The sequence below is a fragment of the Taudactylus pleione genome, unplaced genomic scaffold (assembly GCF_031769625.1).
Source record: "Taudactylus pleione unplaced genomic scaffold, aTauple2 ptg000241l, whole genome shotgun sequence".
NCBI lineage: Eukaryota > Metazoa > Chordata > Amphibia > Anura > Myobatrachidae > Taudactylus > Taudactylus pleione.
In genome coordinates this window covers 494,986-518,268 of record NW_028284643.1, presented here as the reverse complement: position 1 = coordinate 518,268, position 23,283 = coordinate 494,986, and the positions used below count along the sequence as shown (strand labels likewise).

The window sequence follows — 23,283 nt, the reverse complement described above, 5'->3', positions numbered from 1 at the left end:
AAATTGGCCTATATTATCGCTGGTGATATTATCGTCGCTCAGGGGCAGAACTATGGGAGACAATGGAGGCGCCTGCCGCCGGGCTCCAGCTCTGAAGGGGCACCTCCTCCATTGTCCACAACGTATTCACCCCACTTAGGGCTGTAACTATGTACCCGGAGTGTACCGTCACGGCTGCCTAATACATGGCACCCCTTTACCGGAACCTGAGAAGCCACCATACACTAGTGGAGAGCTCCATGTCAGACCATCAGCTGCTGCTTTTGTCTATCTATAGCTTGTCTGCATGAGAATTGCTACATTGCAGTGTCAGCGGATGTGACGGGAGTGGGGGGGCACCAAATTAGAACTTGCCTCCGGGCGTCTGGGATGAACTTGCGCCACTGTCGTCGCTTATTGAATCCAGCCCTTACTGTAGGTGGAGTTCTGAGTGCGGGCCTGAACATGACAGTTATGAAGTTGAACATACAGTAAGTCTCAGGAAAGTTAAATCAAAAGCTGTCAAAATACAGGGAATCCAATTAAAGACACACTGTAACCCTGTACAGCCACAAATTCAGTTACAACATCACTAAATATCACCAGAAGCTCAACCTAAAATAACAGGGTGTTACCGCTAGCAACCTTCCTCTCACTATGGAGCTGAGGGTCTGATTCAGAGCCGGACGCTATTTGCGGTCATTCGTTCAGAAAAAAGGGGTGGCTATTCAAATGAACCGTTCGCTCTTTGCGGTCTGTTCACGCCTCTATGTCTGAACGAGCGAACAAAACTTGCGGTCGTAATTTTGAAAAATGCGCCCCCCGTCATGTCCGCTATTTATTAGATTAATCGAGTACATCGACCAGCGTATGAACTGCTTGCTATTCTTGTGGTTGGTTTTTCCTACCGCTATCTTGCGAGCAGTTCTGACTATAAAATAACCCAGTGACGTGGTCAGTGATGCTCCTGTATTAATTATGCACACCCTTAAAACACCCGTTTTGACCTTTAAGCACGCCTGCGTTCTGATCTCCACTCCCCGTTTTCAAGCACCTTCCCCTGTTACCACCCACATACGCCTCCTCCTGTCACTCAAAATAGCAGGAATTCGCTATTTAGCGAACAAACGATTTTCAGCCACACTGACTGGTTCGCGCATGCGTATTACAATCCGTACGCATGCGCAGATGTGCGAACATCGCTCATAACGAACGAGCGGCAGCTTACGAGCGGCTCTGAATGAGGACCTGACTACCAAATGGATGTGGCTCCGTCCAGCTTACTTGGTCCCAGGGGCGTTATATGAGAGGATGGGGCTTGTGTGCAGCGGCCGTTTGGGCTCCCACCTCTCTGCCGGCGCACAGAGCCCTGTAGATTCTGGCTTCATGCGCGGGTCTCCGGGAAAATGGCGCCTGCTCCTATTTTCCCGGTGGACATCTTTTCTGCACATGCTCAGATCACTGGAAAAATGGCCGCCGGTCCGGCACTGCGGAGCAGCACATCAGAAACTGCGGAGAGGTAAGTATAATATTAACTATGGGTGCACTGTGTGCGTTGTGGGCCACCCCATAGCAGAGCAGCGGGTGAGCAGAAGGAGAATAGATGCCGTGCGGAATCTGTTCTCTGTATAGGGGGAGCCTGGGAGCAGCCCAGCATCTCGGAGAGTTCTCGGCACACCCCCACAGTGACATGGTCGGGTGTGCCACGAGGCCCTGCCCCCTCTCCCACAAGGCCTACACCCTTTTCGGTCAGTACTCCAACCATCGCAATGGTTATATTATGTTATTGTTGTGATGGGATGGCTAGTTGCCATTGCATTGCCTTGATGTCCATCCCTATTCCACATGGCCTGCGCTGCTCCTGGGCACTACTGCAGGAATCCTGAGCCGGATCCTCTTCAACCGCAGCCGCCGGGTCCTCTGGTCCTCACAGGGATTATTCTGGCAGTGGCACCTTCTGCACTGCTTTTGCTGCCCCAGGGCAGGAATCCAGAGCCGGGGTCCTTGTGCCGGCTATCACAGCCGGGATCTTCCACACTGTGGCAGCTTCTTTGACTGTGCCACAGCCGCTGACCTCTGCTCCTGTCCTGCAGTCTCTAGCACCCCAGTTTGCAGACACCTGCTTCTCCACTGGCCCTTCCAAGTGGCTACATTGTTGGGCTGCTGCAAAGGCAAGTTCCCATCTCTGTTTTTCCCCCTCTCTTTAGCTGCTTTTTGTTGTACTTGGTTCTGCCGGCTGTCCCGCCTCTGTTGCCGGGTTCTTTGCTCTCTCACTGGTCCTAGAGATGGCCAGCCACCAATCCCCAGGAGGACAATTTTCATGGGTTTTCTTGTTACCTGTTATCTACCCTACTTAGGTTTGCTCTGTGTCAGCCAAAGGTCTGGGTGCTTCTAGTAGTGAATGCAGGGGGTGGGGAGGATGTGTGTCTGGGTGCTGCTGGGGTGTTGGCAGTGAATTTGCTGGGGAAGGGTGTGTGCCCGGGTGCTGCTGACACGACCATAACTAGGGACATGTGTGCAGTGCTGCCGCACAGAGCACAGGGCCCTATGGGTGGCACAGTCGCAGCACAACAGTACCTGCATGAGCCACCTGGAGCATTCAGGGGATGCTTCAGACAGGCACCCTGCAGCCTGTGGAGCTGCTAGGATTGTCCTCAGGATTTTCTGGGCAGTGCTTTACTTACCTGTGCCAGGGGCCCTGCTCTTTAGATGTGATGTCACAAGTTTAGGGGGCAGGGGAGGCACAGGATGACATAGAGTCCGGTTACCTGCTGGGGTGTTGGCAGTAAATGCACAGGGAGGAGAGTGTGTGACCGGGTGCAGATGGGGTGTTGCAAGTGAATGCACAGGGAAGAGAGTTTGTGACCGGGTGCTGCTGGGGTGTTGGCAGTGAATGCACAGGGAAGAGAGTGTGACACCGGTGCTGGGGTGTTGGCAGTGAATGCTCAGGGAGGAGAGTGTGTGACCGGGTGCACCTGGGGTATTGGAAGTGAATGCACAGGGAAGAGAGTTTGTGACCGGGTGCTGCTGGGGTGTTGGTAGTGAATTCACAGGGAGGAGAGTGTGTGACCGGGTGCTGCTGGGGTGTTGGCAGTGAATTCACAGGGAGGAGAGTGTGTGACCGGGTGCAGCTGGGGTATTGGAAGTGAATGCACAGGGAAGAGAGTGTGTGACACCGGTGCTGGGGTGTTGGCAGTGAATGCTCAGGGAGGAGAGTGTGTGACCGGGTGCACCTGGGGTATTGGAAGTGAATGCACAGGAAGGAAATTGTGTGACCGGGTGCTGCTGGGGTTTTGGCAGTGAATGTGTTTTAGCGGGAGTGTGTGTGAGTGCTGCTGGACCTGTGGTGTTGGCAGTGAATGCGAACAGGGGGGGGAGGGGGCACCAACTATCTCACCTCTGGGCTCCTGGTGTGAACTATGCCCTTGGTTACCTGTGCAAGCAGAGATTCATCTGATAGAGAGGGAGCATGAAATTTCTGAGGGTGAGAGGTGAGATTGGGATTAGAGCTGTGTGACTGACAAGGCCGGACATGGGGTGAATGGCTGCATGTAAGGATCAGCATGAGAGAATATTGCTGCAGCAGGGTAACTGCAGACTCACGTTTACAGCTAATGTCACAGCCCACCATCTCTAGTACGTGGGAGCAGCTTTTCACTGCATCTGCGATGTGACTAAGACACAAAATTTAACGAAATATATGGTACGCTACTCCTATCGGAGCTTATCAGACGCTCTGGGCGCCTCACGCCGTATTGTGTAAAGACAAACAGTGTATGAGGACACATCTGTATACTGTACATGTTTACTTGATATTTTCAAGTTATTACAACAAAATAACATAAATGTTTCCCTTCAGTGTCTATATCCTTATCCCCAGCCACACAACTAACTCATGAAACCTGTCGGCTCCTTGGATAATTACATCGTTATATTAATAATGCATATTATATTATTGCAGCCCTTTGTAGCACAGCCAAGAAACGGAAACACAGAACAACTTGGCCTTTATTAGCTTTTAATAATACATATGTTTTATTACCTCTATTGAATTAACCTCTAGCAAGATTACAAATGCAATTATGTAATTGAAAATCATGTGGGAACCTTGGCAAGAGTACAACGGAGTTGACTTTCCTGTTATACAAATAATATAATCACTACTGTCGCTCTCCTAATTGTTGTGAAACCACAAAAGACATGCCCTCTCCTCTCCCCCTCCCCAATACATAGTCCTCCCAGCCCCCATGCACCCCTCTGCACTTACAGACAGTTGGTCATTGGCTGACTCTGTAATGTGACTTCCTCACAGATATAAATCCTCAGCCACGTAGTGACCAATAAAACCTCAAGCAGGGCTGATGCTTACTCACAGCATCCATGGCAGTCACATTAAAGACCTCATTCAGAGGCGGTCGCAAGAAGCGATCGCTCTCTCTGAATTAGGGCGGGCGCTTCTTGTTTTTTGGTGCGGCCTCCTGGTCGCAAGCTAAGCTGTGGGTTACCACCCACAGCCTAGCTTGCGACCAGGCTGATGGTCGCGATGGTGACCACCATCGCGACCATCGGGGCTAGCGACCAGACCCTAAGGTGGGGTCTGGGCACTCGTAAGCCCCAGGGAGCTTTCTGCTCTGATGGAGCAGGAAGCTCCCCACTGACATCACTGCTGATGTCAGTGCGGCCGCCCACAAAACGGTAGACGTTCCTTAAGGAACACCTCCGTTTTGGAAACCACCCTGGCCCGCCTACCAAACGGGGCGAGCTGTCGATCAACATCGACAGCCACCCCTTTTGTAGCGAGCTCTGGAGCGAGAAAGTTTCTCTCGCTCCAGGGCTTGCGCACACGCAGTGCGGCCGCTGCGCGTGCGCAGAGCTACCCATCAACCCGGTTGCGAGCACATTGGTGCTTGCGACCGGGTCTGAATGACCACCTAAATCCCTGCAACATTGCTTAACTGTGCAGTTTGCAAGTTGGAACTACCAATTTCTTCAATCATGGGGAATTCCAGAGTGTAATAACGGATGCTCCTTGTCAGATAATATGATCCTGTCTTGTCTGTTATATAACTCTTAAAAATGGCTGTATTTGTAGCTAGCCCCATCCAAATAGGGATCAATGGTCCCTATTTGCACCTCGAGAGGGCACCAGAACATAGGGGCATATCCTAGTACCTATGTGTAAAGGTGCCCATACATCTGCGACAGATTGTCACGATTTTGCAAAGCGATCGGAAATGCCGATCTGCAGGGTGGAAATGCCGACCGCCCACTATCGATGTTCAGCGACCCATCGAAGGATAGCTGAATTTTTACATGTTAAATGTCCCCGATTAGACAATCACGATAATTTTTTGATCACGATCGTCAAAGCGGTAAAATCCAACATGTTGGATTTCTGCGATCCTGCCATGCCGGGTTGCAGAGTCCCTAACATCAATTAACTAATTCACCCCAGATTTCTAAACTGACAATATCAGTAGGAAGAACGGGAGCAGAGTATTGTGTCGCGGGTAAAATGCAGATGAAAATTCCCAAAAGGCCAGGTCAGGTGTTCTGCACATAATTACCGGCCAAGACAGTAGACTGACATGTGCAAAATTAAAGTAATGTATAAAACAGAGCCTGATAGGAGCACCGCAGAGGAGGGCGAGAATCAGGGTGACCCAGGGTGAGGTTATGGCTGTATACAGAACCACAGTGCTTGATGTTCAAGCACCTTATTGCAACCATAGGATGCCATGCAGATGATAATTTCCTGCAGATGACACTAGGATATTAGGACCAGATTAACGCGTCTGTGATGAAACACCGGAGCACTCCTGATTCCTGAATCACACAGGGACCAGTTAAACATTAACGAGAGTTTGTCATTAGTTTGCATTAGTGATGTAATGTTGTTTTTAACTAAATATTTTAAAGGTCATATGAAAAAATAAAAAAAATAAAACAAAATAAAACACACCTTTACGTCAGTCATAAGAAATGTTAAAAAGTGGCACATCCTACCCCCCCTTCCCACCGTAAACATACGTTCATCCTTATTGTCCTTAAGCTTTAAAAAAAAATCATAATAAACATAAGTTTTTGGACATTCTTGCTTGAAAGTTTTCGGGGAAATTGAGAATAAAACCAGAAAAGTTTTGTATCATTGTAATAAATACTCTTTTATATAGTTATTATGTACTTACAGCTTTGATAAAGGATAATTTGTACAATTGAGCTGATCACATGTAAACCCAATTCAAATATATATTTTTTTAAGTGTAAGGGCTAAGGGCCTGATTCAGAGCCGGACGCTCTGACCAGAGCGCTCGCTCTGATTCAGGGCCCTCCTACCTGTTTTTGGAGCGGCCTCATGGACGCTCGTATAGCTGTGGGTTACCACCCACAGCTATAGCGAGCGTCCATGTTGATGGTCGCGATGGTCAAGACCATCGCGACCATCGGGCTTGCGACGAGACCCTGCGGTAGGGTCTCGCTGCCGCAAGCCCAGGAGTGATTTTGGCTCTATCAGAGTCAAAATCACTCCCACTGACATCATTACTGATGTCAGTGGGGCAGGACTCAGACGGTAGGCGTTCCCATGGGAACACCTCTGTCTGGCAGCCACGCCCCCGGCACGCCCACCAAATGGGGCGTGCTGTCAGTCACCATCGACAGCACGCCCCCTTTGGTGCGAAACCCATAACGACGGCTTTGCCGTCGTTATTCGGGTCTCGCGCATGCGCACGACGGAGCTCCCTCTGTCGTGCGCATGCGCATTCGCCCAACATCGACCCGCTTGCGAGCGAACTTCCCTCGCGAGCGGGTCTGAATGACCCCCCTAAGTTTATTATGAATTACTATTTATTGCATCAACGAACTGATGACAAACAATTCACAGGGTATTCCGTAATGACACGGAGAACTGCATTACCACTTCCAGCCAGTAGGTGACGCTGACTATTGATTGCAGAATGTTGCAATTACATTATTTTAGGTCCAAGTAAATTGGTGCATTGGTGCATAACTTGATAATAAACTGGGAGATCCCGATATTTAAAACTATATCAAGAATAACATGAACATGACATCTTGAATTTATTGTATGTTTTGTTATAGCGATTGTCCAGCGCGGCAGCATTTTGCAGACTCTTAAATAATAAATAAGCAGTGAAGATGGTCACCAAGGCAGTAATCTCTACTGTTCCCACCAGTCTCATCGGTTCCTGTTTAACCTGAACCTCCACACCAAAAAGTACAGTAATGGGTCAATGCAGCTATTGACACTGGCCAGAGGTCGCGTTGACTTGTAGGCTGCATTGACCGCGTCTAAAGTGGGGCATGGGGCAGTGTCCACTTTGCGGTAGTAGTAGTACAGAGTTCGGGTGACATGAAATGGCAAAAAGCAGATAATGAAGACCAGCAGGACCGTGGCGATGATCTTGATAGACTTCTTCTTGGACTTGGACACCTGGGAGGTGGATTCCGTCGGCCTTACAAGCACAAATATCATGTAGCTATTGCAAGCGAGGATGATGGCGAAGGGAACGCAGAAGAGCAAGGTTAAGTTCACCGTGCTGTAGACGACAAACTGGTCAAACAAATCAGTGTTCGAGGTGTCGTGGCAGATGGTGCTGTTCTCAGTACGACTGGTGGAGACAAAGTACAACGTTGGAGACTGCATGATGACGATCGTCACCCAAATACAGACAGCAGCTATCCTGGCGTAACGGATCTGACCCCAACGTAGAAACTGGATGGGGTAGCAGACGGCCAGGAAGCGATAAATACTGATGCACAGTAGGAAGAGGATGCTGCAGTACAGGCTGGTGTAGAAGAGGAATCGGACCAACTTGCACAAGGGTTCGGTGAAGGGCCAATCGTTGGCTCTGGAGTAATAGTAGGCCAGCAGCGGCAGGGACAGGACATACAGCAAGTCCGACAGAGCCAGGTTGAACATGAAGATGTTGACCACTTTCCATGGCCGGATCTGGAATATGAAAATGTAGAGGGCCAGGACGTTGAGGATGAAGCCAAAGACGAATACGATGCTATAGGACACGGGCAGGAGAATATACTTGAAATCTTCTTCAAATATACATCTGTAGGACAAGTTCACATCCTCCGCAGAATCATCCATGGGGTAAAGTGACTGAAAAGAAGTGGAAGAGGTTTAAATATATACAAAAATATACTTGAGACCAGTGGTTCTCAACCTCGACCCTCAAGTTTTCCCACCATGTTTTGAGGATTTCTGTCTGTGGGAGCAGGTGGCATTATTTCTGACCCAGCAAAATAGATTAAGGGGTTTATATATGAAGCACTGAAAAGCGTGGAGAAGTGGGCCAGTGGAGAAATTGCCCATAGCAAACAATCAGCTTTGATGTACTGTAGCATTTATGAAGTACAGTCTTCAAAATAATAGGTAGGAGCTGATTGGTCACTATAGGCAACTTCTCCACTGGTCCACTTCTCCACGCTTTCACTGCTTGATACATAGGGCATACCTCCCAACATGACCCTCTCCAGGAGGGACAAAATGCTCTGGTCCTGGACTTCCCTGGTAATGTATGATTGGTGGAGGCTCCAGAGGTGGGGCTGCAGTACAGTCCAAAATTCAAATAGGGGAGTCACACCAACTGCCAGTGAGTCCCAGCCAGTGATGTGTGGCAGCGTGTGAAATGACAGTTGGTGTGGCTCCCCTATTTGACTTTTGAACTGCGCTGCAGCCCCACCTCTTACCAGGGAAGTCCAGGACCAGAGCATTGTGTCCCTCCTGGAGAGGGTCATGTTGGGAGGTATGACATAGGGGTCTATTCATGAAGCAGAGAAGAGCGCTGTTTAACTTAAACCAGGGCTCTTCTCTGCTTTGTACTATTATAAGCTTACCATGGAGAAGTGTATTACTTCCCCAGTGGCACCCACGCTCCATGCCTGCATCGCATCACCATACTTTTGTATGACGAGTGCGATTCATAAAGGAACGGAAAGCTCAGCTTTATGTTCCTCTCCTGCAGGGCAGATTCGCCATTTGAGGATTGCGTAATCTGTACCGCAAGCCGAACAGAGCAGGGAAGCAGCTTTGCCCCCTTTTCCCAGCGTCCATTGCAGCAGGTCTGACCTGAGCTGCTGCTCTCGGACACCGGTGCATGCGCAGTCGGGAGCAGGCATATCGGTATCCCGATGTCTGTTTTCTCACTGCGTACAGGAGATCGCAGAGGAGCCGGATAGCGCCCAAAAACGTCGGAGAGGTAAGTGTACATGAATGGCTACTAAACATCACCATATATCGCATCCATGTGATGCAATATATAGTGAAATCTATTAGTAGCCACATCATTAAAGACATCCACAAAACATGACCTGCTGGTGGTACTTGAGGACCAGGGTTGAGAACTTTCTGCATTAAGGTGTGTACACACGGTCAGATATAACAGGACGATAAGAACGATAACGATATCGATCATGTCGTCCTGTTTTTGGGCCTTTCCAACCCCCCAAAAGATGGTCGATGCGTGGGCACGGATGGTCGATATCGATATCGACCATTGCCCGTGCATGCAGGTCAACCTGATCGATATCGACCAGGTTAGCCTGGTTACTATAGGGACCCGCGATCGTTATAGTTGTTTGAGGTTTGGTGCATGCGCTGGATGTTCGATATAGAACAGCCAGCACATGCAGGACGATCAGACAATGATATCCGATCGTTGTCTGATCGCTCCGTGTGTACGGAGCTTCAGACATTTTAAATGAATTGAAAGGAACGTGATTGCTGACAATGCCGACATAATGAACGTATACCCCATACACAATGTGAATTCCGGCAGTGCGTTCCTAAAGGGGACATTGCTATGTCATGATTGTAAATTCTTAAATTGTCTTTTTAAAATAATTGACCCGCCGTATACCCAGCATTCCTGTAAGACACACACAGGCACGTAACCGGCAGCTCCACAATGCAATGTCTGTGTGAATCGTTGCCTATAAATTATATTGTGCACTAAATAGACAAGGTATAAAGGTGCGAATGGGGCAGAGATTTGTTATAACTGCGGTTTTGCCTCTGTATTATTCTGCAACTTTTTACTTTTGTATATTTTTTACAGCACTTTTAGGTTTCAGTGGAAAGGAAAAAAAAAAGACACCTGTATAGTCCTTTAAGGGGGATTAATGTAGATTATAGTCCTTTTAGGGGGATTAATTTAGATTTTGAAAGTTTTTCTTTTCTAAGCTTTTGTGTTTAGTTCAAGTTAATTGTTAACCTGACTGTAGCTACAATCCAGATACACAGTAACTAACCTTTATATCACTTTATACGACATGGCAATCTGTCCGGGCTGTGGTTTCTTTCCTTCCATCCCTTCCATTGGGTTCTCAGTCAGGACAGGACAGAAGCCTGCGCAGTGCGGTGACGACAGGAGTAAATGGCAGCTGAAATAAAACACAGCACAGGAAAATGTTTGTAAAACGACCATAAAACATTACGACATGAAATTTATGGCTATGCAGACACTTGTGAACCCTGTAATACAAAGGCAGGCAAGCTACAGGAGATGCTGGCACTTGTAGTACCACAACAGCAGGGAAATCCGTGGCTTGCTACCGCTGCTATAATACATTCAAGGGGATTTCCACCTTCATACCAGTTTAATGTATTGTACATGCCCTCTTGTAACTTTTACTCTATACATTGTATTATATCACCAGCCGCTGTCTGCACTTTCCTTCCATATATAATATACCACAAAGTCCTCCTGTAATCTCTGCACTGGAGACAAACCTATGCAGAGAGCAGTTCTGTATCCTCTGAAAGGACAGCAGCAATGACTGACTTCCTGAAGATATAAACACATGGATGAAGGGCAGAGATAAAATGTTGAAAACGTTGAAATAGACAGTGAAACCCCAAATCCCAAGATGAAGAGCCCTGAGGGTTCTACATGCAGAAGTATTCTCCAGGGCTCCTCCGCCCTTCCTTCAACCCCAGGGCTACCTCTACTGGAAGGGCAGAACACGTGCTATAAAGGGACGGTGGAAGTTTTAGTTGGAGGCAACTCCCCCAAGTTGGAAGCAGTGCCCCCACTCTTGACAGTGGAAGATGGGGGCGGCATCTTCAGCTCCTCAGACTGGTGCTTGGTTGTGACATCATAGCCCTGAGTCACACTCCCAACCCCTCAAGGGTTGATGCTAGATCCAAGTTGGCAGAAGGACCTCTGACGTCACAACCATGTGACCACTACTACACGGCCGGTCAGCTACCAGTGTTACTATCCACGTGGGCATAGAGCCGGAATATAAACCTGCCCCGAAGCGTGGTGAGCAAAGCGAGCCCACGAGGGGCACTTTAGGCCCCCTGTTCTGAACCTTGCTCCTCCCCCTGTTGTTGCGAGTCACATAGTTGTGACATCAGAGGTCCTGTAAAGCACTTCACTTTAGACTAGGGATGTGCAGGCTCGGTTCTACTCGGTTCCGTTTGGTTCTTTTTACCGAATCTTATTGGCTATCCAAAACTCGTATCTTATTGGCTATCCAAAACTCGTGACAGCTGAAACCCAATAAGATCCGGTAAAAAGAACCGAACGGAACCGAGTAGAACCGAGCCTGCACATCCCTACTTTAGACCTAACCCAACAACGAGGAGCAGTAGCTTTACATATGAGAAGCTGCTGGCTGGTCCTCCTTCATGCCAGCAGACAGCACTCCATGTGGGGGCACAGTGAGGGCATACAAATCACTGGATGAGCGACTCCCACACCCCCAACAATTGGCATCATAGGCAACCCCATATTCCTTTGCCTAAAATTTGCACCGACGGTTAGTAAATTGAACCCTAAGCCATCTGCTGAGGCCAGAATAGGTAACATAAGATGTCCTATGTCAGATTGTCACAAAACAAGATGAATCCCCAAAATGACAATACCTTATAAAGCATATACATTACATATATAATATATATATAAAACTGGTGCACAGCGCCTGACTTAATCCCATTTGGTGCTGCAGCGCTGGACATTAACAATTCCAGCTCAGCAGATCCCTGTAAAATATAACATGTTATTATAATAGTATGTTCAATATTAGCTGCATAATCACCAACATCCCCCCGTAGTATAAAAGTCTAACATTGTGTATGGGCGGCCCTGATGATATATCGGCATCGGTTGTGCTCCAAGGCCGACCAGATATGTCTGTGAGCGGTGTCATTCACATACATATCGGGTGTACAAACCGGTCGATCCGATATATCATTCATCGTCTGTTAGAACAATATAATATCTAGTGGTGTGCACCCAGCATTAGAGGCTATTTTCTGCCATTTATCGGTGTACTAGTCTAATCCGGGACTGTCACACTGGCAGATGTCCTTCATAACAGCGTTATATACAAGGCAGCAATTCTCTTTAATGCTGTGCAGGTGGCAACCGAGCAACCACAATTTCACATTGTATTTATTTATTGCCGGTTATTTATATAGCGCACACATATTACGCAGCGCTATACAGAGAGTATTGCAGTCGTTCCCATCCGTCCCTGTCCCAATGGAGCTTACAGTCTATATTCCCTATCACATGCTCACACACATAAACAGCTGGTCTAATTATTTATCACTCCTTGAATAAGCCTCCGGTGGCAAGAGGCGAAACGCGTCAGTGGGACCCCGATTATAAGCCCCCCTGATGGTTACAGCATTTCTGTATTTCACTGGTGAAGCAGCACGTATATGGGATCTCATTGCTGTATGCACGGCAAGTCTCTCCCAGCTGGTTCTTAATTAGACTGCAGCCTTTACACTTACCTGTCTTCAGCCGGCACGTCCGGAGCGTACTGACAGTGCTAACAGAGAGTGTTCACCTCTATTATGCCAGGATCGCTGTCCGAAGGACAATATTTGGTTAGGACGGGGTAAATATTTGGATTAAGCTCAGCAATACCAGTATATTACTGTCGCTGCAATATTCAACAAATATACATACATTGGGCCTTATTCACTATGGATCGTTATTGTGATCACAGCTGCGATTACCCACGGAGGTCTGCTGCCAAAATATGCTAATGAATGCAATCGCAAAACTGTCGCACAGCCAGGATATAAAATGCCCACTGCCTCCCACTACCTCTATCTCACATACGTAATACCTTGCAGTCCTGCGTATACATCAGGAACATCAGGTAACATCGTCCCCTCACGCAGAAAAACATCGGTCCAGACCTTACTCTGAAATTGCTAACCTCGTCGCACGCAGTGAGTCCTCAAGCTGCATATGCCGTCGCGGTGGCTAATTTATGCACGCCCCTGCAACGGCGTTCAAACAGACAGACACACCTGCATTTCTCCGACCACTCCCTCCGTCACCACCCCCAAACACTGATGTCCCGTCACTCACACTGCGATGGCTTTCTTTCTGCGTGAGTGATCGCCAAGTGAATACATATGCGCAGTACGCACCATCGACCGATCTGCGTACGCTGTGGCAGTTGCGATCCGTGATGAATCAGGCCCTTTGTCTATATACCAGGGGGTGCATCATACTAAACTTTAACAGCGCCACATGGAGCGAGATATATACTGAGGCAGATTGAACACTGGTGAAGTGATACACGATTAATCATTGTTGCGCTGTTGAATGCTGGACATTATAACAGTTATGTGAGATATTACTGTATATTTGTTTGCACATGTTATTTATTTTTTGTATATTTCAATTATAAAGTTTTGTCAGATATTGTATGTGATTAAATATATTTTTTTTTATATTAATATTTGCGTTCCGACTGATATTTATTCTGCCATCTCATGTATATATCGTAATTGATTGGCGCAGTATTAAAACATATTGTTATTAGCTTTGTCTTGATCAGTTGAGCATTCACAAGCTCGACTTGTTTACTGCAGCTTTATATACGTAAAATGAACTGCATAATAATAATCTGTTGGGTTTGGGTATTCCCAAAAGTGTCTGTTAGCGCCAAAAGTTATATTTGTTTATGGGAGTGGCCTAATTATTTGTCAGAAGCCAGTTAACCTACCAGCATGTTTTTGGATTGTCGGCGGAAACCGGAATGCCCGGAGGGAACCCTCAGAAACACAGTGTGTACATGCAAACTCCACACATATAGGTAATTGGTGGGAATCAAACTCTAAACCACAGTGCTGCTAGGCAAAAAACTCACCATGCCGCACAGAGGCAGCTACAAGCGGTGTCATTACTTCTGTGCGTTACTGGGACGCCACACCGATAACTGTGAAGTCCCTGCGTCATTGCTACTGGCCAGCCACTCCCCCTGTTACCTCCCACACACGCCCATGTCTAGCTAGCCACCCCCAGTTACTTCCCAGGCACGCCCACGTCTAGCTAGCCACCCCCAGTTACTTCCCAGGCATGCCCACGTCTGGCTAGCCACTCCCCCTGTTACTTCCAAGGAACGCCCATGTCTGGCTAGCCACCCCCCTGTTACCTCTCAGGCACGCCCACATCTGGCTAGCCACTCCCCTGTTACCTCTCAGACACACCCACATCTAGCTAGCCGCTCCCCTGTTACCTCCTAGGAACGCGCACTGAAACTGCAAAAATCTGCAACCGAATGTGTTCTGCAATCACTGGAGATGACCATCAGGAGGCATACGTAGGGGCTCATGTGCGATGCGCCTCGGACGCATGTGCAGCTACAAAATCCATCAGACAACTGCGCAGAAATCGGCACTGCGTCCACTTCTGAAACAGGCCCAATACCACAATCTTTTTGACCACGTCCCCTGGACCCTTCACGTCAATTAGAAATAACTATGCATGAGAAATAAATATCTAGGTAATACATAATACTGTATATACATAATATATACCACATTCACATAGTAAGAGAGCAGTGACAAACACAAGGGCAGCTGTTTTATTCCAAGGTAAAAGATCCTGAGGGATTAGCAATGCAATTAATTATACACTGTACGGTGGGGTTCATATAGGTTGGAGGGCCGTGGTGCAGAGATTGCACTGGTACCCAGGTCATCTGTATACGTCACCGCTATATAACTATTCTTAGTCACAGGGTATAATTATATGCCAAAACTAGCTCATGACACACCCACCCATGCCTATAAATAACCTACAGCATTCCGAAGCTGGTGTTACTGACAACGCTGGGACGTGTTCTGGAGATTTGGCCATTGCCGACCGTGTCAATTAACCCAGCTTATTGCAGCAGGGGGGAGGAGCCTGTCAGAACTGATACCCTAGCTCCCAGATGTTATCATTGGTCCTAGATACCTTGAACCATACTTGCCGCCTACTCTCCCGGGACGGCCTGGAGGCTCCTGAAATTCAGGTGGTGCTCCCCAGCCGCCCAGATGAGTAGGCAAGTCTCTGAGAGCCGGCCGCTATCCTGGAGGTGGGAGGAGGTTACCAGTTGGGAGAAGAGGCAACGATCGTTGGTGGAGCAAAGTGGGTGGGTGAGCGTGTGGAGGAAGATGAGGTCGGAGATGTAGTGGGTGAGGGATTTGTAAGTGCATGTGAGGAGTTTGAATTGGTTTGTGAAGGGGAAGAGGAGACAGTTTAGGGCTTGTAGTAGAGGGGAGGCAGATGAAGTACGTTTGGAGTGGAAGATGAGCCGGGCAGCAGCACTGAGGACAGATTGTAGTGGAGGGAGTCAGAGAGGCCACATAAGAGAAGGTTACAGTAGTCCAGTCTGGAGATGACCAGTGAGTGTATGAGTTTCTTAGTTCCCTACAGGGTAATAAAGTGTCTTATCTATGCTTACTAATATTTCATGATTCCATTTCCGGGAGACATCTTGTGAAGGGAGATGGAGGGGGTCCCTCTTGGGGGACAGGGTTGGCACATTGCATCATTTGTCCCTCCCCCTGTGATGCAACGCCCCCATCCTGCCAATTTCACTAGGAGAGGGGTGGGATGTTGGATGGTACTTTACTGGAAGTCCAAAAATGTGGGAGACTCCCAGACGTTGCGGGGAAGTTGGCAACTTTGGTCGTAATCCTGGAGATATTACAAGAATGGTGTAGGGCCTGCATAGGAGTTGAAAAGAGAGTCGAGGATAAGACGGGGGCCAATCACAGACCCCTGAGGGACGCCAACAGGTAGCAGGACACAGGTGGAGTCATGAGGAGAGACCGATAAAGAGCGGGAGCAGTGTCACGCAGACCAAAGAAGTGAAGGAGACAATGGCATCAAAAGGGAGGTGCGTGCCGCACCCAGGTGTCACCTGCCCAGGGGTGATACCAAAGTGCTGACTCCTCCTCAGTGACAGGAGCCAGGTGCAGCACTGTAGCATTATGTGCAGCACTCAGGCTTTCCTTGGGGTCAGTCTGCATCTCTGGACCCCCGGAGTGACTAAAACGCCTGTTTGTGCCACAAGGCCACACCCCCAACCACGAGGTCACACCCCTACCCACTAGGCCACGTTCCATTTTTACTGCACGCACAAGTCTCCTCTCCAGGGCCTGTACCTGGTGTCACTAGTGTGAGTGACGCCACTGGAAAGAGATGGGCATGCAGGTCTGTAACACACTAAGGGGTCTAGTTACTAAGCAGTGTTAGGAGACAGAGTGAAAAGTGATAAGAAAGTGATATGGTGCCAGCCAATCAGCTCCCAACTGTCATCTTTCAAACACAGCCTTTGAGATGACAGTTGGGAGCTGATTGGCTGGTACCTTATTACTTTCTTATCACTTTTCACTCTGTCTCCTGTCGAAGCTGAATAATTGAGTGAGACAAGTTCAGTTTAAAATTTAATCGCAAGACTCCATTTTGGAAATGAGATCGCAAGACACCATTTTTGTGGTCAGCCAATTCAAGTTATAACTCAGGAGCTAAGAACAGATGGCAATGTTTTTGTTAACCTACCAAGGGCAACTGAAAAAAACAAGCTTTCTGAGTAAAAGTAAATAAGAAGAGACAATGGGTATTTTTACATACAAATTGGGAATCCCTGGATGCAGATAAAGTATAGTTGTGGCAATTGTAACATAATATCTACACAATTGGATTTGCCTGAATCCTAGACAGGATGGCCCCAAATCCCACAGTTTGAGGTGATAATACACTTGCATTTCACACAAGAGTCTGTGAGAACAAAAGAGGTTTTGTTTTCCTTTGAACACACAACAGGTGGGGGCCTGCTGACAGACGGTATGTAGAACTACAACCCTCAGCCATCCACACTGCTGGATGTTCACTTCGTATATGAGAGATTATGCACTTAAATCTCACCCATTAATAACTAGCGTCCTTATACCAAACCCCGAATACCCACACACTACATATTCGCACATAAGGTTCCATAAGCATCAAAATGTATGATTCAAGAAAGTTCAGTTAGTTTAAATGCTAAGAAATAAAGATATTTGTTAACTAAGGAATTATACAAGATAAACATGTCATTCTTGGAGTTGTTCTGATGCATACTCTTTCCACAGTTTCCCGGTGCTATCGGTGAGGAGATCGCATTATGCATTCTCGAGTTATGGACCGCAGAACCTACAAGCAACCAAAATGTATATTTTAGATTCAACTGTTAGGATGCTAAAGGAGGCGTTACCAGAAAGACTCCGGCTGTTAGAGGCAGGGAAAGTCTATTTGAAACAAACTGTTAAATGTGTCGTTACATATGCTTCTCCTCTGGGAACCAATGAGATCAGCAGGAAGTTCTCCCTTTGTCCTGTTTCAGTCTGGGGGGGAATAAATACATGTGTCCGAACACTGGTTTGCCAGTTCATGCTGAATTTTGGGTGAACTGAGGATATCTAGTCAGAAGTCTATCTCTGGGTCCAGAGGCGCAGCGTATGTATAACCGTACTTGGTCTGTATTATTTCCTTTTACGCCTAAATTATGTATGTATAGATTGCGTGTAACTGACTGTACTTTTACCTGAATAATACTTGTGCGTTGGAACCACAGATTCCACTCCTGTCTTTATTTGCGGTCATACTGCGTACGCAATTAGCGTTGTGTTTAGAGGTTTATAGGCAGGTTTTGTCTTAGAGGTTCTAGGCAGGTGAATCTTAGAGGTTTATAGGCAGGAATGTATTAAAAGGTTTATTGACGAATTCAACACTCCTAACACTGCTTAGTAAATAGACCCCTAAGTAAGCTCTGAGTTATCTCTCTCGAAAGTATTATACATCCCATACTAACACCAAAATCTATTTTGTGGGGACTGGAATAGGGTCCGACAATCCTCTACTGTAACAGGATGGGCATACATGTCCCATGACACCCTGTCTTTCCCTCGCCAGCTCATCTGTGGTTTTACCGCTCTGTCTTGTTGCACCCTTATAATACAGTCAGTAAATCATTACTGACCACTGTTACTGTCAGCCCTCCTACTAGTTGCATATGTAAATGCAGGGAGGGGGGATCAGCTAGATGCAGCTACATAGACTGTGCACCCCCCATGGCAGAGATGCCAGTACTTCACCTCAGTCTTGGGGTTCACATTCACGCACTAAGAGACTTGGGGGTCTAGTTACTAAGCAGTGTTAGGAGACAGAGTGATAAGTCTGTGATAAGTTGCCAGCCAATCAGCTCCCAACTGTCATTTTTCAAACACAGCCTGTGAGATGACAGTTGGGAGCTGATTGGCTGGCACCTTATCACTTTCTTATCACTTTTCACTCTGTCTCCTAACACTGCTTAGTAACTAGACCCCTGATTCAGAGCCAGGGGCATATCTATAATGGGTGCAGGGTGTACAGTGCACACGGGCCCCCGGGTCCAGGGGGGCCCGCACCACACACCCTGCCCCCATTTTTTTATAAAACTGACCTCTCCGAGGTCCCGCGTCGGGTCTCAAAATGTCGCAAAATGGCTGCCGTTGCCATTTTTCTACCGTTTTGCACATGAGCTGTGAGAAAATCGCCGGGAAAATGGTGGCCGCATGCGCAGTGGACACACTCTAGCGCCCAGAGTCTACTGATTCTGTGGTGGCCGGCCAGCCGCATCAGTCGGTTCCCGGGGTGAGAGGAGGGTGCCCGTGACGGGGGATGCCGACACTCCCCGCTGCCTCCCCCAAATGCTACCTTTCAGTCACACTGCTAATAAAGACTACGGCAATATGTACCTCAACACATGCGCAGTGCGACTTACAGTAGACGCCAAAAATCACTCCTTTTGCAAACACATTGACATTATGTACAACTCAGAGTCAGGCCCTAGATTGGTTGGTAATGCAGCCGTGGTCACAGCCGTTCTCACAATAGCGGCTGCGGGAATATGCAAATGCTGATCTCAGCCTTCCCTTTGTGCTCCATATGTGATGGGGTGTATGAGCGGTAATAGGCCCACTATAAGGCTGCATGGTCTGTGCATCAGTGATGGAAACTGTAAACACTCCAACATCGACGCAACATTGGTCGCACTATCGACATTTGCGGTAGACTCGGGTCTACTCTATCTACTCTCAGCAGCACACGTCTGTGACACCCTCATTACACGCTCATGAAATGGACCCTTTCTGCAATCACTTTAGGTCACCTCAGAGTCTCCATCCTGAAACACCCAGAGAGCCCATTCCCAAGTGTTAGCGATACCATATGCAATAGCAAAACATCACCCAGCTGCTTAAACATCACTGAACCAGGCTCTGTCTGTGCTGTCATTGCCAACAGCACTGATGAAGCTCATTGGGATCCGGCCGTTGCATCTAATCTAACTGACAGATTTGTCCAATTTGCTCACCAATCTGTGAGTACAGAGCCGGACTACCACCAGCGTGGACCACATACACAGGTGACTGTGCCAGCAGGCAGTATTTTCTTTACTCCAGCCCGTCCTCCACAGCAGCTCCAGTGGCCATCCTGTGAAGAGAGAGCATGATTTCCAGACTAGTCTTTGCTGCGAGCCAATTAGAGGATGGGGGCAGGATTTAGCAGCGCAACAGGGGGTGGGGCTAAGATCTGTTGCCCATGTGCTGGATACATTTTTTTTTTTTAAATCTCTGCGTCTTTGCCATCACTGCTGGAGAACCATGGGATTTCCCCCATCGATGGCAAAATCATCAACCATTGGTTGCAAACAATTGATAGTTGTTAACCATCGATGGTCCAGGGCCATCCCTGCATCACAGCATCTCCACCGTGGCTCCACCATACGTTGGATCAGTGAGTGACACTGAGGAGTGAGATTGGCGGCGCCTGTGGTAACTTACATTTTTTTTCACTTATTGATAAGGGTTCCCACAAGTTAGTTGCATGGGGCCCCCACAAACCTTCATCCGGCCCTGTGTGCGCAACTCCCAGTGTGGCATTAATTTTCCCACCAACTGCGTTCTGTCTCCAGACAAAAGCTGGTTCCGGACTATAGATAGACAGTAAAAAGGTCGACAATGTCTAGATAGACACGAGATGTTAGATAGTCAGCAGGTCGACTAGGACAAAAGGTCGACAGGGACAAAATGTCGATACACTAAAAGTCGACATGTAAGAAGGTCGACATGTACAAAAAAAAGAAAAAGGTCAACACAAAAATGGTAGACACCTGATTTTTGATTTTTAGCTTTAGGGTTAGGCACTTACCCCGACGGTTAAGGTTAGGCACCAGGAGGAGGGTTAGGGTGAAGATTAGGGCTAGAAAACAAAAAAATCATGTGTTGACCATTTTTGTGTTGACCTTTTGACCCTGTCGACCATTTGTACCCAACGGCCTTCTTACATGTCGACCTTTAGTGTGTCGACATTGTCTCCCTGTCGACCTTTTGTCCCAGTCGACCTATTAACTGTCTAACATCTGGACCTTTTTACTGTCCATCTGTTACTCCACACCCGACAAACGCTGCTGTCTAAAAAAGTATCTCATATTGGAGAACCCATTCCGTGTCTGCAATGTGGATTTAGCTTATGATATGACTATCCTCGGATTTTATCTATACATGTTCAGTACATGTGAATGGGTTAATAATATGCATGTTGTTATCTGTACGTTGATATTTTAATATCCAGAAAGTGCTGCCCTGGCACCTTGCTGTTTATCTGTGCCATGTGTTGGCGCCTCGCTGCTGTTGTGTTCCTGCGGGATTAGCCCACACCCACCAGAACACTCCTAAATAAATCATAGGGTTCATCATAGTTACTATTAATAAAGTGATGTCACTAACTTGTTCTCTGCTTTATTGTTATATTATCTTCATTTCCTGGCTAGAATATTTCCACCCACGGATTCCGCTAATGACATTCTAATTGAGTCTATTACTTTTATTCAGTGGGATAAGTGGCTTTAAATCCACAGAGCGAGTGATAGCTCCTGGGACAAGGTAGGTGTCTGTCATTATTCTGGAATGGAACAAATATAGAGGGCTGTCAGGACTGGTAGTTTCACTGTATGTTTTAAAAGATGCCTTAACATTGAATTAATACCCAAAAAATAAATCATACTGTATATTATTATATCACCACATACAGTAAGACATCTACCAACATACGTGAAAGTGATAAATGAGTATTTTCTGTAGACTTACATCAATCGGTTGTACAACACTGTCATTGTACGCAGTACTCAATTTAGGGTATAACATTATTTTCCTTGATCTATTTTTAAAATAGTCAAATGTAACAGAATCTACTAACAGAGCAATTTATGCATTGATCAAGTCACTGACCAGAACTGTGGGGTGAACTTTCGCAGAAATATGGCAGCATGCAGTCACAAAGAGTAAACGGAGCTGTCAGCTCAGTCTGACATATTATGATGTTTTCTGTAAGGGCTGAAAATCCGGAAATGTTTTAGTACAAATCTAGGGTAAAAATGCGTAAAATTAAGGTTGTATAAAACAGCTGCAAGTCAGGTCCTGCGTACAGATTTTAAGTCGCCCTAATAAAACGCTAATGTGTAACAGAATAACAGCATTTCATAGCAACCTGATTACTATGCCAGCATTGTGCAACAGAAAGAGTGAGGAAACATTAGTTTGCCCCGTGTGTATTTCAACATGTTACCTCTCTCATTACAGCTGGGAAAGTTCGCTGTGTCAATGTTTATTACATTTTTATTAAGTTTGTTTGATTAAGGAAACGTTCAGTAATATAATCGTATAGAGGAGCAATGTGAGGAAAGGTGATTTATCACATAGCAACCGACCAGCTACCGATCGAAGATTTATACAGAAGTGTCAGCGCTTAGTAATGTAATATTGTAATTATCAGCTGCATTAGTCCAAGTAACTTCTGTGCACTGGTAAATCTGCTATTCTGCAAACCGTTGTGTGTCATTCGCTAAGAGGTCACGGGGTGCAAAACATATCAGCCATAAGTGCAAACAAGTACATACTCAACACCACATTGCGTAAGTAATCGGTAATTTGGGAGACCTACCTTTCATTCCATCTCTGCTTTCCGGCACAATGAACTTTCACAGACAAGGATTTCTGTGTCCAACTCTAGGTAAACAGAGAAGTTTATCATTCACTGTATCATCACTGTACTCACTGGCCCAGGCTCCTCCTTGTACTCTTTATTGGCTGTAGTAAGTTCAAAGACACTACTGATGGAGCAATCTTTGTTGCATAAGAGGAGAGCGCTGAGTGACTCCGGCAGGCAGTGAGTGCCCCATCTGTTATTTGGAATGCAGCCTGTAATCACATTACAAGGAACCAGGGATGGTATTTCCAGTATCTGGGAAACTAAGTGGTATTTGTCATCCCCAAGGTCGTTGATGGGTGACGGACGTTGTCCCAGGTTGCTACACATTGGCGCTATGTTCTGGGCAACTATGCCAGCAGAAAAGAAAGATCATTAAGTCATTTTGTAGAAAGATATAAAGCAGTAAAGTCTGATGCAGACAGCGTGCTACTTATTAGGGAAGCGTAAACTTTACAGCACGCAAATTAAATACAAATTTCCTACCTTAGCACTTATGGGCCGATACCCGAGGAGATATCACTGGATTTATCTGATTAATAAATAGCAGTAATGGTAATTGCATTGCTTGCTAATGGTGGACGGCTAGAATGACCTGTTCCCAGCCCGCACTGGATTAGCAGGACAGAGCGGGGGGCTGGCGTAGTGGATGTATGGGCAGTACACGAGTCACACAGACTTGTATACATCTAAACAGTACATAAATGTCACAGTACTATAATACTGGTGGACCTGAAATTATCAGGGTCAATAAAAATACATTTGGTATTAGATATAGGGGCCCATTTATTATCAGGTTTTTGATAATTATAATTTCTTGATTTCTTATCGCCGCTATTTGGGGTGGGTGCCCGTCCCTGCGAGGTGTAAAAGTAAAGTGATCACATTTGTTTAGTTTGCCGAGGGCTGATACGCCACGGCATGCGCGAGTGGTGAGTCCCGGTAGTTTTTGCGATCT

At 46.9% G+C, this 23,283-nt stretch overlaps 1 protein-coding gene across 5 annotated transcripts; it reads right to left on the bottom strand.

Annotated features, from left to right (window-relative positions):
* Window positions 1-4,220: 4,220 nt before the first annotated feature.
* Window positions 4,221-22,378, bottom strand: LOC148516782 (P2Y purinoceptor 2-like). Of its 5 annotated transcripts, none has more exons than XM_088479564.1 (5): window positions 22,281-22,378; window positions 21,569-21,703; window positions 19,654-19,772; window positions 10,264-10,395; window positions 4,221-8,113 (listed from the first exon to the last, which is right to left on the bottom strand). In XM_088479564.1, exon 5 carries the CDS (start codon window positions 8,099-8,101, stop codon window positions 7,178-7,180), a length of 924 nt encoding a protein of 307 aa, XP_088335690.1. In that variant the 5' UTR covers window positions 8,102-8,113; window positions 10,264-10,395; window positions 19,654-19,772; window positions 21,569-21,703; window positions 22,281-22,378; the 3' UTR covers window positions 4,221-7,177. The 5 variants fall into 5 exon arrangements, with proteins under 5 accessions (XP_088335690.1, XP_088335689.1, XP_088335691.1 ...); XM_088479563.1 differs by having other exon boundaries at window positions 21,569-21,673; XM_088479565.1 differs by lacking the exon at window positions 19,654-19,772 and having other exon boundaries at window positions 21,569-21,673.
* Between the last annotated feature and the right edge of the window lie 905 nt (window positions 22,379-23,283).